Consider the following 17,655-nt stretch of genomic DNA (forward strand, 5'->3'; position numbering starts at 1 on the left):
ACTTTCTGGCTACTTTCATATCCGCCCCCCCTCCCCATCTTTAAAGGGGACTGGGATTGCAGGAAGACGTGCAAGTTCATCTTTCCCTTTGTGCAGCTTCAAACGTTCAGGGGAAAAAAAGGTTCCCTTTAAGAAGTGAGGGTTTGATTGCTGGCATTCAATAATTTGACATTTATGGTTATAGACTTCTCAAAAGATCCTCAAGATTTATGATGCAGAGAATTCTCTGATTGTACTGGGGCTTGAATTAGACTTATAAGCATGAATTTCTAGGATCGTGGTTGAAAGTTTCATAGACAGGAAAAGAGCCTGGCCAGCAGCCCAGCAACAACATGGTCACTCAGCTTTCTTGTTCTCTCCTTGTTTCAGCTATTGAGTAAGTGACCTTCAAGAAGGTCAGAGGTCTATCATATATCCCCTTAGCTTCTCTCCAGCCCCATATATAATAAGTTCTTGGCTAAGACATTTGGCTTGCACCCCAGAAACTACCACTAGTCATGTCACTCCTCTTTTAAAACTGCAGTGACTTCCTGTTGCAGTAAGATCAGCAGCCCTGGGCTAGGAATGTGGCTTAGTGATAGAGTGCTTGTCTAGCATGCATGAAGCCTTGGATTAGTCCTCAGTACCACATAAACAGAAAAAGCTGGAAGTGGTGCCATACCACTTCAAGTGGTAGAGTGCTAGCCTTGAGCAAAAAGGAGCTCAGAGACATCGCCCGGGCCCTGAGTTCAAGCCCCAGGAGTGGGGGTGGGGGGGAATGAGCAGCCCTTACAGCCCTATATAATCTGGTCTCTCTGACTTCATTCCCTAGCTCTGTGTGTGTGTGTGTGTGTGTGTGTGTGTGTGTGTGTGTGTGTGTGTGTGCAGGGACTAGGACTTGAACTCAGGACCTGGGAGTTATTCCTTACCTTTTTCACTCAAAGTGAGTGTTCTACCATTTGAGCCAAACCTCTTCTTCTGTTTTTATTCATTTATGTATTTTATTAATTTATTAATTATTTATTTATTATTCTTTGATGGTCAATTGGAGCTAAGAGCTTCATGGACTTTTCTGACTGGGCTTTCTATTTTTTATTTATTTATTCATTTATTTATTTTTATTTTTCGATAGTTAATTAGAGATAAGAGTCTCATGGACTTTCCTGACTGGGCTAGTTTTGAACCGCAATCCTCAGGTCTCCGTCTCACAGGCATGAGCCGCTGGCATCTGCCTATCTCTAGCATTCTAAATGGACTAGAAAGCCACCCTGGCCTCTTTGTTATTCTTGTAGCAAAAGAAGATGCATTCCTGTCTTGCACTGACTTCTTCCAATGGCTTCCCTTCTTCATTTTTTGATCTAGATTCTCCTGGCTACCTTCTCAGAGGAAAAAAAAAGAGAGAGAGAGATCCTCAGTCTTTCCATCCTCCTAGTTTGCTTTCTTTAAAGCATTTATACCACTCTTTGCCTTCAGGTGAGAGATTTGATGTTTATGTATTGTCTATATCCTGGCCCAGCCCATGAGCACCATGAAGACAGGAATCTTGCTTCCACTTCACAGACAGTCAGTGAGCTTGTGTAATTTGAATCCCCACCTATGCTGAGACTGAACTGCTGTCAGCTAACCACACTGTAAAGAGCAGCACAAAGAACCAACCTGAAGCATTGAAGCAGTAGGTGTCATAGTGGGAGCTGTTGGAGTTAAGGATGTACACCCCGGTGTGGTTGGCTGCACAGATGGAGTTGGGAGTGATCCGGGGGATCACCACATGCCCTTCTATGAACCCGTACCTGCCAAGGAGAAGCAAGAAGAAGTTATCCACCTGCACGGCTGGGAAGGGAATTTTGTAATACCCTATCAAAGGACATTTAGCTCAGTAGGACACTTTATTCCACTCACTCCCAGGGAGTGAATCCAATAAAACTGAATCCAATAATAATAGCAGAGAGTAAAGAGATCAACACAGTTGATAGAGACAAACTGATTCCAATGAAAGATCCATGTTTTCCTCTCTAGTTTCTCTCTCTCTCCCTCTTTCTCCTCCTCCCCTCAGTAAATTGGAGATAATAGTTTCACAGACATTCCTGTCCAAGCTGGCCTTGAACCACAATCATCAGACCTCAGCCTCCTGAATATCTAGGAGAACAGGTGAGAGTCACTGGCACCTGGCTAATTTTCCTTCTTTTTTTAAACAAAGAAGACACATGAAAGGAAAAGTAGCTCCAAATATGTGGTCAACAATCTCAGGATAGTTTTAAAAAGCAGAAGGAAGTTGAATGAGTCACAGAAGAGGGAACACGCAATGTGAAATTCACTCTGGCACTCAATCACCTTTATATTTTTTTTTTCAGAAAAGACGTACAATGACCTACTCCTATAAGATGAGAAGAGATAGTCCTTCATTTCCTTCAATAGATTTCAGACCTGTTTCCTTTTCCATCCTCCCCTCTTCTTTCCTAGCCTTAACTCCTGTGAGTCCCTCATCCTACATTGCATTCCTATAGACATTATTCCTGTAACTACGCACACAGCACACGTGATCTCTGGAGCAACCCAGCCATTTTGCTATTGCCAGTGGAAATAAATCGTTAAAATGACAGTAACAGAAACTAAGTGAGTACATGTCCCTCTCCAGATGATTCTGGGGAGGTGTTCTAGCTAGAGGACTCTCCAGATACAGAGGGTCAGATATCATGCAGAATCATGTATCATACTTCAAAGCTGCATCCTGGTAACTACAAACTCACTTAGGACACAATATAAAAAGCCTGCAAAAACTGAAATGAGGGCTGAAAAAAAAACATACCACTGGCAAAGGAAGAGGTGGTAGCCATGGGAGAGCAGAAGGACGCAGCAGATGCTCAGACCAGAGTTTTTGAAAACACAATGCAGGCTAAAATGCACTGCGAAGATCCTTTAGATTGTTCCTTCTGGGCAACAGCATGAAGTATATGGCCCTGCAAGACCTGTGGGCTGGTGTGTGTTGGAAGTGCCGAAGCTCCTAGCACTCATTATACCTATGTTGCAATGCTAGCTCCTATGACTAATTCTGCATCTGAATGGACATGATCAGACAGACTGGTTTCCCTAAAGTCTTAGCTTGGTAGGGGGAGGGGACACAATTAAATGTTAATAAGTTTTCATGTGTCTGAGAATTGCTACTAATCAGGGTGGGGTAAACCAGAGAGTAGCAGCTGCTGAGGTTTTGATCCTAGCCTATGAGAAGCTGCCATCTGTCCCGTGGCAGGTATCTGATTCATAGCAAACTAAGGAAAATTATAGGGAAGTGAGTTTTGTAATACTTAATACGAGTGATGGGTGAAATGATGGATTTTTTAGCATGATTTTTTTTCCTCTTTCATGTTTTGAAATACTGCTATTCAGTGAACTTTCTCTTCACCCCATCCCCACCCACTATGTGGACAAGTAGGTGTAATACTGATGTTTTAGAATTTAATCCATTCCCTTCACAGGTTACTACCGAGGTTTCACCATCTCATGCTGCCTACAATTTTTATGTGTTTGCGTTATACATAAATGGGGGACAGTAAAATTTATATGTGTGTGTATGGCATGAGTAGATTACCATTCACAGGGAGGAAAGAAATACTCAGCAGATCCATGCAGTAGACTGCCCTCCCCATTTGCCCTCAGTTCCTTGGGAGGACTCAGGCCTCAAAATTATGTCCTGAGTTCAGATGAAGCAGGACAAAGTCAGACTCTTCTACAAGCAAGTTGCCTAATGCAAGACAAGCTGAGGAACCTCTTTAGGTTTCAATTGCTGCACCCATGAAGTGGGCTAGTAATGGAGACCCACAGGACAGCTGCAGGAATAAATGAAGGGGTTTAGCCAGTACCTCAGCACTCCAGGGTTGCCCTTGGGCCAGAATGAGGGTTCTGTGAGTCCATAACAGGGAAGAACACCTCTGTATTTCACAAGAATGACTTGCCTGTATTTCACAAGCAAACCTCAGCTTACCAAATCCACTTTCTTAGCCTCGTGGCCTGTCAGGGCCAGATTCAAACAATTAGCCTCAGGAATAGAATAAGTGTATTTGCTAATTGGCTATTCTGCATTGCAGCCTACAGCTGCATAGCCATTCCTCTTTCTTCTGCTCCTTTACCATTGCCATTGTCTACACCTAGCTGTCAACACTTTCATCCAGATGTCTTGCAACCACCTGCTCTTTGTGTTACAGGGGCACCACCCAAGAGAACTTTCTTAACTCATGGAAATGTCCTAGAAACACTCTATGTCATGAAATATAGCTGCCACAGGCTAATTGAGAACTAGAAATCGAGCCAGTGCCACTGAAGAAGTCATTATTAATAGTATTTGGGGGGGGGGGGAGCCAGTCCTGGGACTTGAACTCCGAGCCTGGGCACTGTCCCTGAACTTCCTTTGCTGAAGGCCAGTGCTCTACCACTTGAGCCACACAGCTCCACTTCCAGCTTTTTTTGGTAGCTAATTGAAGATAAGAGTTTGGAGCTGGCTTCCAATTGGGATCCTTCGATCTCAGCCTCCTGAGTAGCTAGGATTACAGAATGAGCCACCAGTGCTGAGTCATGACATTTGGCTAATGGCTATCAGAGTAGACAGAGCCATTCTAAGGTAAAGCTCTTCCTCCTCCCATTCAGGACAAGTTTCACACACTCACAGGGTGAGTGGGTGAGTGTGTGACCAAGGACAGGGAGAGCTGCCCTTCACTTACACTCAAGTTTCCACAATGGCTGTTGAAACTAGACTTCCTTTGAGTGTGGGCTCACAAACACACACTGGAGAGAGGGGAACCAGCTTCTCACGCTGTAGGCTAGAATGAGAACTTTGCATTACTTATTGAGCCGACGAAAGCCTCTTCCAGGGACATCAGATCAAACCAAACTTACTCCGCGGTAGTGGTTACTAGGGCTTGCTCATACGCACCACATACCACAGACATGTACAACAACAAAGCCAATGCCTGTGGAGGGCTTGAGGAAGGCACTTCCAGAAAGGGCTCCTAATAATGATAAATCTTTACATTATACCGCTGAAAAGCTTCCATGTCCTTTTATTTAGAGGGGGAGAGAAGGAGGGAGGAAGGGAGGGTGGGCAAGATGGACCAGAGGGCTGAAAAAACAAACAGAGAAACAACAACAACAACAAAAAACCCCGTGCTTCCAGCCAAGTCTGCAGGACTAAGACTCTGCCAGCCACGTACTTATTTAAACACTGTTATTTGGTTTATGTTTTCTTGTGGTTCCGACAATGATACCGCATGCTTCTTCAAAGCCCAGAGAGAGCTGTAGGAGCACATTAGCCAAAGGGTTTGCAACGGATTTGACCCTTAATAGCTTCCTCTTGCCTCCCTCTCTATGATTCACAAAGGTGTCTTTAGCCGACTCTAAATTCTAGTTGTCATACTGGTTCTAGATTTGCTTGGCCAAATTAATAGTTGGGATGGCCACTTTAGGCAGTCATCCATTCAGCTGGCAGGGAGGAGCCTTCCGTTTTAAGCCCCATCCTCAGGCCCCAGGCCCTTCCCTGTGGGGATGAGAGTCCCTTACCTGCAGGTCTCAAACCCCTTACGCAGGGCCTGCATCATCTGGTCCATAGTGGGCAGGCTGCTGTTGAAAGCCTGGCAGAGATCAGCTGCCTCCGTCCGCGAGATGCTGTAGCGACCATTTTTCTCCACGTGGAATACACCTGCATAGCGGCAGGTTATATTCAAATCTGTGGGAACAACAGAAAGATCATTTTGCACAAATTACCTGCATTAAAAAAGGTAGACCAGGCTGGCTGCCAGTGGTTCACATCTGTAATCCTAGCTACTCTGGAGATTGCACTCTAAGGATAGAAGTTTGAAACCAGCCTAGGCACAAAAATCTGTGAGACTCTTATCTCCAATTAACCACCAAAAAGCTGGAAATGGAGCTGTACGTAGCTCAAGTAGTAGAGTTCTAGCCTTGAGCAAAAAAGCTCAGAGATAGCGTCCAGGCCTTCAGTTCAAGCCCCAGGAGAACCAGCAAATGCACAAAAAATAGACTAATGCTAAGAAGCTCACTTTAGGGAAGACTGAAGACTGACAGGTAAAGTCCCGTCTCTCTAATAGTTTCTCCATCAAATTGTTACACGTCAAAGCTTTTTTTTTTTTTTAAGCAACTGATTTTAAAATCATGTGAGTAATAGGAACTCTTGGAAAACAGAAAATGCAGGGAAGTAGTGAACACACACACACAACAGCAACAAGAGCAACAACCACAAGAGCAACAATCCTACCACTAAAAAAATGAAGCATTTTGCTATACTTATGTTTTCCTCTGGTTGGTTGACTAATTATAAGCACACAACACACACAAACACACATCCAGTACACACACACATGATTGCCTAGTTGAAACAGTAGTAAATACGTAATGCTGCATCTGTGCTGCCTCTTTTTTTTCCACTTAGTTGTTATTTTAAGAACATTTCACACAATCAAGGGTTGTTGCCCCTAGTTTATAAGCTTTTGCAGCTGCTGGCTGAACCCAGAATGAATTTCCTTATCACAGTCATGACCAACTCCATTTGGGTACGTCTCCCTCTTCAGCATGCATTCCAGCGTGAAAGGCTTTGCCCTGCACTCAGCAAAGGGCTTTCCTTCTCTCCCATCAGGCACTCGGAATAACTTCCCCTGTGAGAACACAGCCTGCTTTCCCCTCAGTCTGGAATACTACATCATGCATGACAGAGTTGCACAGTTGGTCCATTTTCACCATTCTTATTTTATCTCTGTAAGCCCCCGTGTTAGAGTCCTTCCCTGTTCCCTCTTGTACAAACCTGCCTCACCCTCACTCCTGACTTCTTTCTTCACAACATGTTCACTTATCTACTTGGACATTTGGTTATTGTCTTTTGTGCCTGAAATTACAGCTCTAAAGCAAGGAAATCCTTAGAGCTTCTTTGCTGCCATTTCTCTAGGAGAGTAAATGCTCATCTATACTGGTTGAATGAATAAACGAATGCATTTCCTCTAGACACTTTTAATATATTGACATGTGCAATGGCTGCTATTCGCTCTCAAGAATTAATAACATTGAAAAATGAAGCTCAACTTCTATAAACTGGAGAAATAGTTATTTAATATGAAAAAAGTGGTGAGTTTTATAGAGAGTCTGAAACCTGCCAAGAGCAAGAAATTCATCCTGCTCTATTTCACCCTCTGTAACATCAAAGACCTTAATTGAAAACTCGTCATTCTATCTGGACTCTCTTGACCCTGGTGTGCACTTGAGTGAATTCCATCCAGAAGAGCCAAGCCACTGAAGTTGACCTGGTAATGCTCTATTCTCCACCCCCCTGAGCCTCAGTGACACTGTCTTCTCTAAGAAGGTAATTCTAACATGGTCTCTGGCCCAAATGCTAGGTCAGGCATCACTCTGTGTTAGTTAAAAGCCAGGTTTCAAATCAGTTAGAATTGGCTTCAGCCTAATAATCTCCAAACTTCTCTCTGTGGCAAGCCCAGAGGAAATTGGGAAAATTCTACTAGCCATCTCAGAGAAATGAATTACCAAGGAAGTGAGCCTTTCTATTTAGAGCCTTAGATTCTTCCTAAATCCTAGTAACTTTGTTCTACATTTCTGAGCTGACCACAGAGGGAGAGCTCTCTTCTTGCTAATGTGTTCCAAGGTACCCTGCACCTTTGGAGTGTCTTTTCAAATTTGCCTTGCTATTAAATAGCAGAGCTCAAACTGTCTCAGGTCTATTTAATATTAAAAGTGGAAGTGGAAGTGGAGGTGTGAGGTGTGGCTCAAGTGCTGGAAGTCAGCATTAAAAGAAAAAGATTAGCAAGAGTGCAAAGCTCTGACTTCAAGCCCCTGTAGCAACCAAAAAAATGAAGATATAAAAATAATAAAGTTGGGGCTGGGAAGATGGCTCAAGTGGTAGACTGCTTGCCTGGTATGCATGAGAGCCCTGGGTTCGATTCCTCAGTACCACATAAACAGAAAAAGCTGGAAGTGGCGCTGTGGCTCAAGTGGTAGAGTTCTAGCCTTGACCTGAACAGCTGAGGGACAGCACCCAGGCCCAGAGTTCAAGCCCCATGACCGACAAAATAAATAAATAAATAAGTAAATAAATAAATAAATAGTTTACAATTAAAACACTAAAAGCCACCTCACTTTGTGTTCAAGGGTCCTTTCATTTTACTAGGTCACAGAAAGGAGACAGACATGCCTGCATAACTGTTTCCTGGTGACCAAAAAAAGTTCATTATTATTATTGAGTTATACAGGTGCTTTCTCCTGCAGCAGGAAGTAGGTTACAAACACCAGAAAACAGTGTCTGATCAGTGCAAGATGTGATCAGAGAACGATTAAAATTCTCTACTATATTCTTTGGTTCTGAAAATCATAAGCAACACAAACAGGTGCTTAAAAAGACACAGCTCCCTGTTGATTCATTTTCTTTTGCTTCTATTATTACCAAAGACCCAAAGAATAGAACTAGGTGAAGCGGAGTTCATTATTTTGGGGGTCACTGGTCCCCCTAAGCCACTCGCATAGCCCTTGACAGAGGAGGTGAGAACAGAGAGGAAGGAAATGTACAGGGCCTTTGTGAAATGCTATTTGTTTTTACTGACATTTTCGACTTGGGTCACAGTTGGCCAGTTTCACAAAGGGAACTTCTCACTGTGAGTGACAGCCTTTCCGGGCCTCTCCCTGTTCAGCAGGCAAAAGAAAAATAAAATGTCCCAATCAGCTTCTTGAAGGGGAGGATGCCAGGAAAAGTCTGATGCCAGAAGAGGTAACTTACCTGCCAGCTCCTGGCCCAGGTGGCTGCCATCACTTGGATAGTGGCTTAGAGCCGAGTGGCAGTTTCTTATTAAAATCAATTCTATCTTGCCATCTGGCAGGTAGAATATGCAGATGCGTGAGAAACCAAGTCAGGATGAGATTTCGAGTAAAATCTCTTGAATTCCTGTATAGTAGCCAATGTAACTTTATATGTATTGAATGAGTAGACAGGTATGCATACAGGTAAATGTATGTGCATGTGGCCATCAGAGACAGGAAAACACAGATTAAACTCTACCTTCGACCTTGCTAAACTTTGAGGCCCAGCCAGGGCCTAACACTCTGTGGATATCTACAAAGAGATGCTGAATGTTTAAGAAACTCAACAAAGTGAGCCATCCCACAGCTTATACTTGTTTCAGTCTCACGATGAGCTTCTACTCTTTGCAGGTACTGGGTCTACTTGAACTCCTGTCCTTGTATTCTTGCTCAGCTTTTTTTACTCAAAGCTGGTGTTCTACCACCTGAACCATACTTCTACTTTGGCTTTTTGCTTGTTAATTGAAGTTAAGAGTCTCATGGACTTTCCTGCTTGGGATGGCTTCAAACCATGATCCTCAGATCTCAGCCACCTAAGTAGCTAGAATTACAGGCATGTGCCATCAGCACCCAAAGTTCTTAACCATGGTGGTATTTGGTCATTTAGGAATTGCCAAGATAAGTACTTCTTCAGGGCAACTATGCTGAGTTGTTCATGGTCCTGCCTTTCCTCTGGGGTCACTCTTTCCTCAAAAGGGACCAAACCTTTTCCTGGCAGTTTAGGAAGACATTCCAACAAGCTTCCTTAATACTTAGGCAAACTCAAATGATCACCCCAGAGGCTATTACTAACATTAACAGCAATACTAGACTGAGTACTTATTAGTACTGATTAGGCACTATGGCCAGCACTCCAATAAGCAGTTTACAAATGTTAACTCATTTTATCCTTAAAACAACCTTTAGCTGTGGGTGATGTGTTTGTCACTATTTTCCAGGTCAAGAAACTGAAGCATGGAGAGGCAAAGCTATGAAGAAATATGAAGAAGCAGCAATGGTGGAACAGAAGACTCAAAACCACCTCATCTGGGCTCCAAGGGCCCAGGGCTTTGCCACCACCTACTGCTCCTGACCTTGACGTAGGTAACTTCCTGAGGCACTTGACCCATGCACAGATGAAAATATTTCCAAGGTTTAAGTAGTGTGAGAAACAAGGGTAAGGAGTGAGTACCATGAACCCCACAGCATCTCTGGACAGAATGCCAACATCATGGCCATGGCCTAGCTAGGCTGCAGCCACCTCAGGGGGAAATCTGTAGGTGCCTCCCACCTTGCCCCCCAGGACACAGAGGCCTCAGGGACTCAAAACCCAAATATTAAATGGCCAATGCAGTTCTCTAAACGGAAATGTATTATGAGCTGTTTCTGTTGAGAAATCTCCTGTATCAGGTAATGAATAAATTGCCCTCTCTCTCTGAGGCCACTTCTAGATTCAGAGAGAAACCTCTAGAGAGCAAAGACACCTTTGAGTGCTCAGGCTGGCAGGTTATGAGCAGGATAGAGCAGTCTCAGAATCCAGCATTCAGGTGCCTGGTCTACTTATGTGGGCAAATGCCTGCTAGTAACCAACCAGGAAGAACAAGGAAACAGGAAAAGAAGGGTCCCAGAGTCTCTGTGTCCTACAAAACTGGACTCCAGCACCAAACTGAGGAAGGGCAATAGTTTCAGCCTAGCTCAGATCTGCCCTAAGGTTCTTCAAACCCAGACCCTGCAACTCACTCCACAGTACACAGCTAGTCAGTTACTAAATCTCTTGTACTGTCTTCTCTTTCATTGTGGGATGATGATGCCCCTGTGTCAGGGTTTGTGAGCCTAATTAAATGAGCTATGGCCAACAATGGATATAGGGCTTGGCCCTTAATTATTAGAGCCTACGAACACTGCCTATCTGTCAGCTGCCTTAGACACTTCAGCTAACTTAAGTCCCATCAAAATCCTATGAGGCAGGCAAACTTCCTACCCTATTTTTAAAGACAAGTGAACCAAAGAATAACTTGGAGTCATCTTCCAAGGGGAAATCTGGGTTCTAACTTGTTTTGTTGGCTCCTGGCTAAATTTGCTGTTACTGGAGACACCACAACTGACCCCTAACACCACTTATCTTATCTACACTTTCCTCTAAGCCTTTCAGATCAAGAAAAGCATGATCTCACAGATAAAACCACCCCCACATATTTCAAAACTTTGCCTATGTCATAGGACCTGAGAGAAATAGGTTCTTCATCCACCCAGTCACTTCTCAAGTAGTAGAAAAATCACAGCAACATCTTCTGGAAGGAAATCACTGTGTAATTTTCACCCAAGTTACCATTATCTACATCTTCCCAAATTTGCCTGGGAGGCAGGTGGAGGTAGTTCACCTAGTTGGCTGGCAACAAGACCAAGTGGAAAGATGTTTTCCACTGGGAATCCAAGAGCTGCTTGTAATGAAAGAGTATAAGGCTGTGTGTGTGTGTGTGTGTGTGTGTGTGTGTGTGTGTGTCTGTCTGTCTGTCTCTGTCTGTCTGTCTGTCTGTCTGTCTGTCTGTGTTGGGCAGGAGATGTGGTACAGTAGCCTCCATACACTTCACTCTAATTTCCTGAAATCTGTGACTCAACCAAGTAATGCACTTTAAGAAATCATTATTTTCGAGGCCTTACTATCTCAGTAATCATAAATATAATGATTCTGAAATCCTAGAAATTTTCCTTGTGGATTTTATGATAACAGGGATTGTAGATTGCTTCCCACTAATATATTTCTGTATGTGATGGACAAATGTTGAACACATGGATGAATATGTGAGCGAGTGAATGTAATGTTTCTGACAAGACCTCATGCATATACATGTACATGAAAACACACACACATACAAGATAAGAGGATAAGTAGATTCATAGGGCACAGAGAAACCAGCATGTCTCCAAATCATCAGTAGGGCTTTGTTGAGAATTCCTTCTTGTACACTTAAAAAGGCTTTAACCAGAACCAGAACTTTGCTTCTATGAACATTTGCTGTTTTCTCTGAAAGGAAATATTTCCAAAACTCCTTCTATAACTGGCTTTGTCCGCCTGAACTCAAGCCATCATCTCTACATGAGTGTCACATGCTCACCGGAGTCACAGGCCAGTCCTCCTGAGAGAGTACCACAAACAGTGCATCCCATATCAAGTCCACCCGAACCCACAACCACAGGGTGCCCAGAGGCACATTTCCCCAGATGGCCCCAAATGAATAAATTTGTTCTCTAGCATGAGCTACCCAGATGTGCTTCAGCTCTGTCTGCCATCTCCCCAGGAGGGATCAGGCAGATTTATGTGTTTTCTGCTGCTTTCCTCCCACAGTGGGCTGCATGTGTGGAGTTGCTTTATTTACCAACCTGAGAATGAGGCTAGTTCCTGCTACTCAATGACATTAAATTCCCACAGACCAACATCAGCAAGCACAGGCAATTTCTACTCTAGGTTAAACGTTTTCAACATTTTACATCTAATAATTCCTTTGATTTTCATGACAACCACTCCCCCCCCTTTTCTTTTCCATGTGGGTTCACTGATTCAGAGAATACATGAGTAGAGTAAGTGATGGAATCAGGTTTCAAACTGGGTGGTCCCAGTGGCAAGTGGGAGCTTACGCATGGGACTAATTTGAGAACTATAGGAACTTCGCTTACTCTCCAGGTGACTTTTATAAAGTGTGGAGAGGTTGATTGTTAAAAGACAACTCTAGAGAAAAGAACTTGAGCTTACAGAGTATGATTTAAGATCCAAGTGTTCTTGATTCTGGCTCATAAGGCTCAAAGGAAAAGGCCCTTCTTCATCCAAGGGCTTGCTAAGGCTTTAGTGAAAACAAACAAACAAAAAAACCACTAATGAAATTTCCACCCATTCCCAGGGGAGAAGATTCTGGCCTTCCCAATAATAAGCTGGCTACTTCTCTAATTTTACCTTTTGCTTTTTCCAATGATACCCTTGGGAATTTTGAGAGTTCAGTCCTAGCTACAGCCTTCCCGCTTCCTGCCTATTGCAGTCTGGTTATTTTGCCCCTTCCCACCCCCGCCCCAACCTCCCAATCTGGCAGTGCTAATAAGGAAAGGACTCTGGGATTCCAGGTTGGCCCAGAGCTGGGTCATCAAATCACAGACTGTCCTTGTGACATTTTGAGATGTGCACTGCCAAATTCAAAAGTCTAGACAGACCAAGTCAAGATTCCAGGCTTATCCTGCTGGAGCCTGGCACCCTTGGCTGACTGCATCCAACCAAGTAAAAGTCCTGGGAGTGAGCTACACCAAACTCTTCGGCAGTAGTAGCATCCTCAGATTTGCTGAGTTCATGTCCAAAACAGAAGGTATTCAATTTGTAAAGCTAACTGAGCTGATTCTGATTAGAAGTGGGAAGGGAAAGAGCCATTTAAAAAAAAAAAAAAAGTATGATTCCTAATTAGATCATTTACATTTAGAAGCAAAGGAGGGCAATAGAGAACTTCTAACCAAATTCTGTGTGAGAAAAGAAAACATAAAATCAAAGACAGCTGAGCACGTCCCCTGGAAAGGCTCTTGAGAAAAACAGACTCTTGAGGAGTTATAATTACAGATTCCCAAATCCTAGGTCAATGCTCTTACCACCAAAATGTCCTTTTTAAGAGATTTGAGCCAGCTGTTGCCAATAAAGCCACCATCCACCGCCTTAACAGAACACGAATAAGTCATTCTGTTCTTCATTTGTTTGATGTCTTCAAAGCCCCTTAGATTCCATCTGGGAATGGAATCCTTTCAAGCTAGTTTAGCCTCTGCAGCCACCCAGTGCTGCTAGTGTAGAAGGCTGGCAGCCTTCCTCCACCCCACATCACTCACCCCATCTCCTGATACCCATGTGATGGGTGTCTGGTGAAAAGGCATATTGTTCAGCTTGTACTTCCAAATGAGGCCAAAATCACACTCGGTGGCCGAATTGCATTTGGCTGCCCAGTGCAAACCATGAGTCTCGGGTGACTCAGTGTCTCCCGGAACTGCCCCGGAGGCGGGTGAGTGTTTAATAGGCAGAGAAAACAGTCATACACAATCATACCCAGGGAATTTCCTCCAGAATGTGTCCTGGGGGTGCTTTCAACTGAGCAAGTCATCTCTTGGCACTTAGAAAGGAAAGGTACCCCAATTTCTGGGCATCTAGTTAGAACCTATGACCTCTCAGCCTCTTGTCTTCAAAGCCTGGAGCCTGTCATGGCTGCCAACCCTGAACCAACAGGGCCCATCATGTCTACTCTATCAGAGAACAATCGAAAGGGTTTTCTCAGCTATTACCTGGGCACTTCAGCCCAGGCCTCCAAACCATCACACAGCCTAGAAAGGTTTTGTTTTCAGAATTTGAAGGAAGACCTTCTCCTTGTCTTCTGGTCAATAATGACTACTTGAGCACTGACAATCTGTTAGAAACCCATTCATGAGTCTAGGTCCCACAGAGCCTTTTGGCAAAGGAGAGTATATTATCCAAAATGTCTTAACACACAAGAATTCTTTAGGCCAGTGGTCAAAGACTGAGTCTCTCAGAAGACAAATGAGAGAAAGAAACCACACTGTGTACCCTTGGGGGTTGCCAAGGTGATCAGGAAATCCACTGGCCTCACTGCCTTTGTTTTCTCTTTTCTGGATCTTATTGATTTAGCAGATTGACTAGTACAAACCCAGGATGTGGTAAGTAAACTGAAAAAGCATCTCAGAGGCCCACACAAGGTTTTTCCTGTTGAGGGAAAAAAAAAGTTCCACTTTGTTTTGTAATTAGTTCTTTTTCTGGGAAGTTATAATTAATGCCATATCACCCAGTTAATATATAATTTCTGCTCAAATCTGTAACAGCATCATAAGGAAATGATTAACTTTAGATAGAGAGGAGTATTCCCAATATAGGTAAGGTAGAGTAAGACGCTATTACTCAGAGGTAATGTCTGAATTTCAGGGTGCCTAGTCGATTAACACTCATGCTGGTAACCAGAGGCCTCCATCTCAGTCGGGATGTTCTGATTTGCCCCTAAACCTGGTTCAGTATAAGCTATGAACCTTTGAATAACTCATAGTAGTTTCCTGACCACACCTAGCCTTCCCACTTTCCAGGATCAAATAAGAAGTTAAGAAATCCTTGGAGCGGGGGCGGGGGGGGGGGGGGGGGGGGGGGGGTTGGGCAGTTGTAGCTGAGGAGGTAAGAGGGATCGGATGGTAGGGGAAAAAACAAAGGAGGCAACAATGCTGGATAAGAAATGTGCTCATTACCTTGCTCATGTAACTGTAACCCCTCTGTACTGTATTTTCACAATAAAAAACTTAAAAGAAAAATCCTTGGAGCTTGTGGGATATAAGGAGGGAAGATGTGTGTGTGTATGTGTGTGTATGTGTGTGTGTGTATGTATTTATAGTTGGGACAATTATTAAAATCTCAGACAGCTTTTTTTTTTAATCCCATATGGATTAAGACTCATTTGGGTTCTCATCACTGAAGTGTATCCTTTTTGAAGCACTTTTATATCTAAAAGCAGCCCTAAAAGCCCACTTACAGATGGAGAGATTAAAGAATAAGAGGTTCAGAGACTTTGTCTGACAGAGTTCAAGTAAAGCCAGACATCAACTCAGATTTCTCCATCACCTTGTGGCACTGCTGCCTTTTGTTGTCAAGAGATACTTGGGGCAGGCAGCCAGAGAGACAGTGATAGGTTTCAGGTTTTCTTCCTCCTCCTTCCCTGATGTTTGAGGCAGAACCATAATGGCTATGACAGAGGAAAGAAGAGCTTTCCCAATGGGTGCTGGAGTGAGGATGCATGACCTTAGCGCTTCGATCTACCCTCTTCTCAGTCCTACTCAGCACTAACCTCCCCATCAAAGGTCCTGGTATCTGCACAACTCCTTAGGCAGTCCTGTGGGCCAATCTAGAAGGCATTGTTTTTCAATGTCAGGAGGGTAGGTCACCCCCATGTGATTTCAGTAGGAACATAACATCCAAGCAATTAGCACAAGTCCTGTAGCTGAAAGACCCTACAGGCTCTCATGAAATACACTAGGTGTCATACTCTCTGCTAGAGATTTCATAAGGACCATCTCTTTAAAACCCTACAAGTTCGTTAAGCTGAAGTGCTACCACCAAACCTTTCTATGGATATCAAAACTGAAGTTGAGAGAGGTTAAGAGAGCTGAGCAAGGTCACAATGTGAGTATCAGGCAGAGTCCTCCCATCTTTCTCAGTAGCTACATGCAAATGTTTCATTGCTGCATCTTGACTTCAGGAAGTTCCCAGGGAGAAGCAGCTTCGAGCCCTTTAGCTGATAGTCTGAATACCACTGAGTTAATATTCTAATACCATGCAAATAGAGCTGGCGGGTGGGAGCTGATTACTACTTTCTCCCCAGGAGGTAGCTAACAGATTAAAAGAAACAGAATTTCGACATAACAACTTGTACATCTCATTGTTGCAATGGGTCCACCTAATCAGTACTGCACTTGGACTTGAAAGGCCTAACAAAGAGGATCCTCTAAGGTCTCAAATAAAAGGTTCTGCTTGGCTTGAGTTGTAGACAGCACGAAACCTGACTGATAGAATCTAGTTCAGAATCTAGTATCAGAATGTAGCTCGTATACTCCTTAGATTGATGCGTTTTAGGACCCCACCCCCACCCCAAAACACACACCTCACATCAATTCATAGGGAACATAAATGTCAATTATACTCCAGTGGACACTGCATTGCAATCCTCGGTGCCTTCTCTGCCTGTCACTCAGGAGGCTGATTCTAGGAATAACCGGGAATTTGTTATAGTTTGTAAGAAAACTAAGTCACTATTGTGAGCATTATCCTCACCTCTAGTTCTCAGCTCCACCCAGACCTGAGTTCCTCCTTGCCCTAGCGTTCCTGCCATACAACTGGCCACTCCCTCTCTGCCCAGACCTTCCTGCACACAGACCCAAAGCTACCATCTGGTTAGGGACAGACGCCATACTGCTCCCTCTCCTGGAGGAGATATGACCACTCTAATAAACTCTAATAATCTTTTTTCTGTGAGTGCCTGCCTCCACGTGATCCCCTGCAGTGCCCAGGATGGATTCTAACAGCTAAAAACCTTGATACTCGAGTGCCAGTAGCCCCTTACCTACAGCTCAGCTTGCAACCAATACTAACATACAGATGGAGTAAGACAGGTCACTTATTTCCTCTTTAAACACATCAACACCGATGCAGCTGTAAAAATATCCACAAATAGCAAAGTGTTCTAAGTGATTATGTAGAGTCTTAGATTCCCACTGAAATTACCAGGCACGTGCATATACTGGAGCAACACCTCCCTTTCAGCTTTTTGCTGGTTAATTGGAGATAGGAGTCTCACAAACTTTTCTGCCTGGCCTGTCTTTGATCCACAGTCCTCAGATCTCAATCTCCTAACTGTAAGAAATGAGAGGCAAGCAACCAATACAGGCTCAAGGCTTTATTGGGGGACAGACCTGCCAGGCTGCTCCAAGCAGGATGGAAGCAGCTGCAAAGGATAGGTGTGGGCTGAATTTAAACAAAATTTTAGAGAGCAGTTACATGGGACACATTATGTGTACGATGAGAATTTGGGGGTGAGGTGAGTTCTAAGAAGAAGTGTTGTGAGGGTGTTATGTGGGCTACAGGAGTTGGGGGGAGACTCACATTCCAAGAAGGAGTGTAACAAGACTGCTGCAACTGGGGCTGAAATCTGTACATCACACTGGGAAACACAGCATCAGGGAAACTTAACAGACTTTTGTAAACAGGTAGGGAAACTGGGTGGGGACTCTGAGACCTTAGACTGACTAGCTAGGATTACAGAAGTGAGCCACCAG

At 43.8% G+C, this 17,655-nt stretch overlaps 1 protein-coding gene across 8 annotated transcripts in view; it reads right to left on the reverse strand.

Moving 5' to 3' along the window:
• Cd44 (CD44 molecule (Indian blood group)) overlaps positions 1-17,655 on the reverse strand; it is an 85,567-nt gene that overhangs the window by 44,704 nt on the left and 23,208 nt on the right. For all 8 annotated transcript variants that reach the window (XM_042691421.1, XM_042691420.1, XM_042691418.1 and 5 more), the window contains exons 2-3: positions 5,527-5,692; positions 1,636-1,769 (exon numbers count right to left, since the gene is read on the reverse strand). In XM_042691421.1, the coding sequence (XP_042547355.1) occupies positions 1,636-1,769; positions 5,527-5,692 (300 nt within the window). The remainder of the gene's footprint in view (positions 1-1,635; positions 1,770-5,526; positions 5,693-17,655) is intronic.

The sequence above is a fragment of the Dipodomys spectabilis genome, unplaced genomic scaffold, assembly GCF_019054845.1.
Source record: "Dipodomys spectabilis isolate Male_0828 unplaced genomic scaffold, ASM1905484v1 ptg000145l, whole genome shotgun sequence".
Classification (NCBI taxonomy): Eukaryota; Metazoa; Chordata; class Mammalia; order Rodentia; family Heteromyidae; genus Dipodomys; species Dipodomys spectabilis.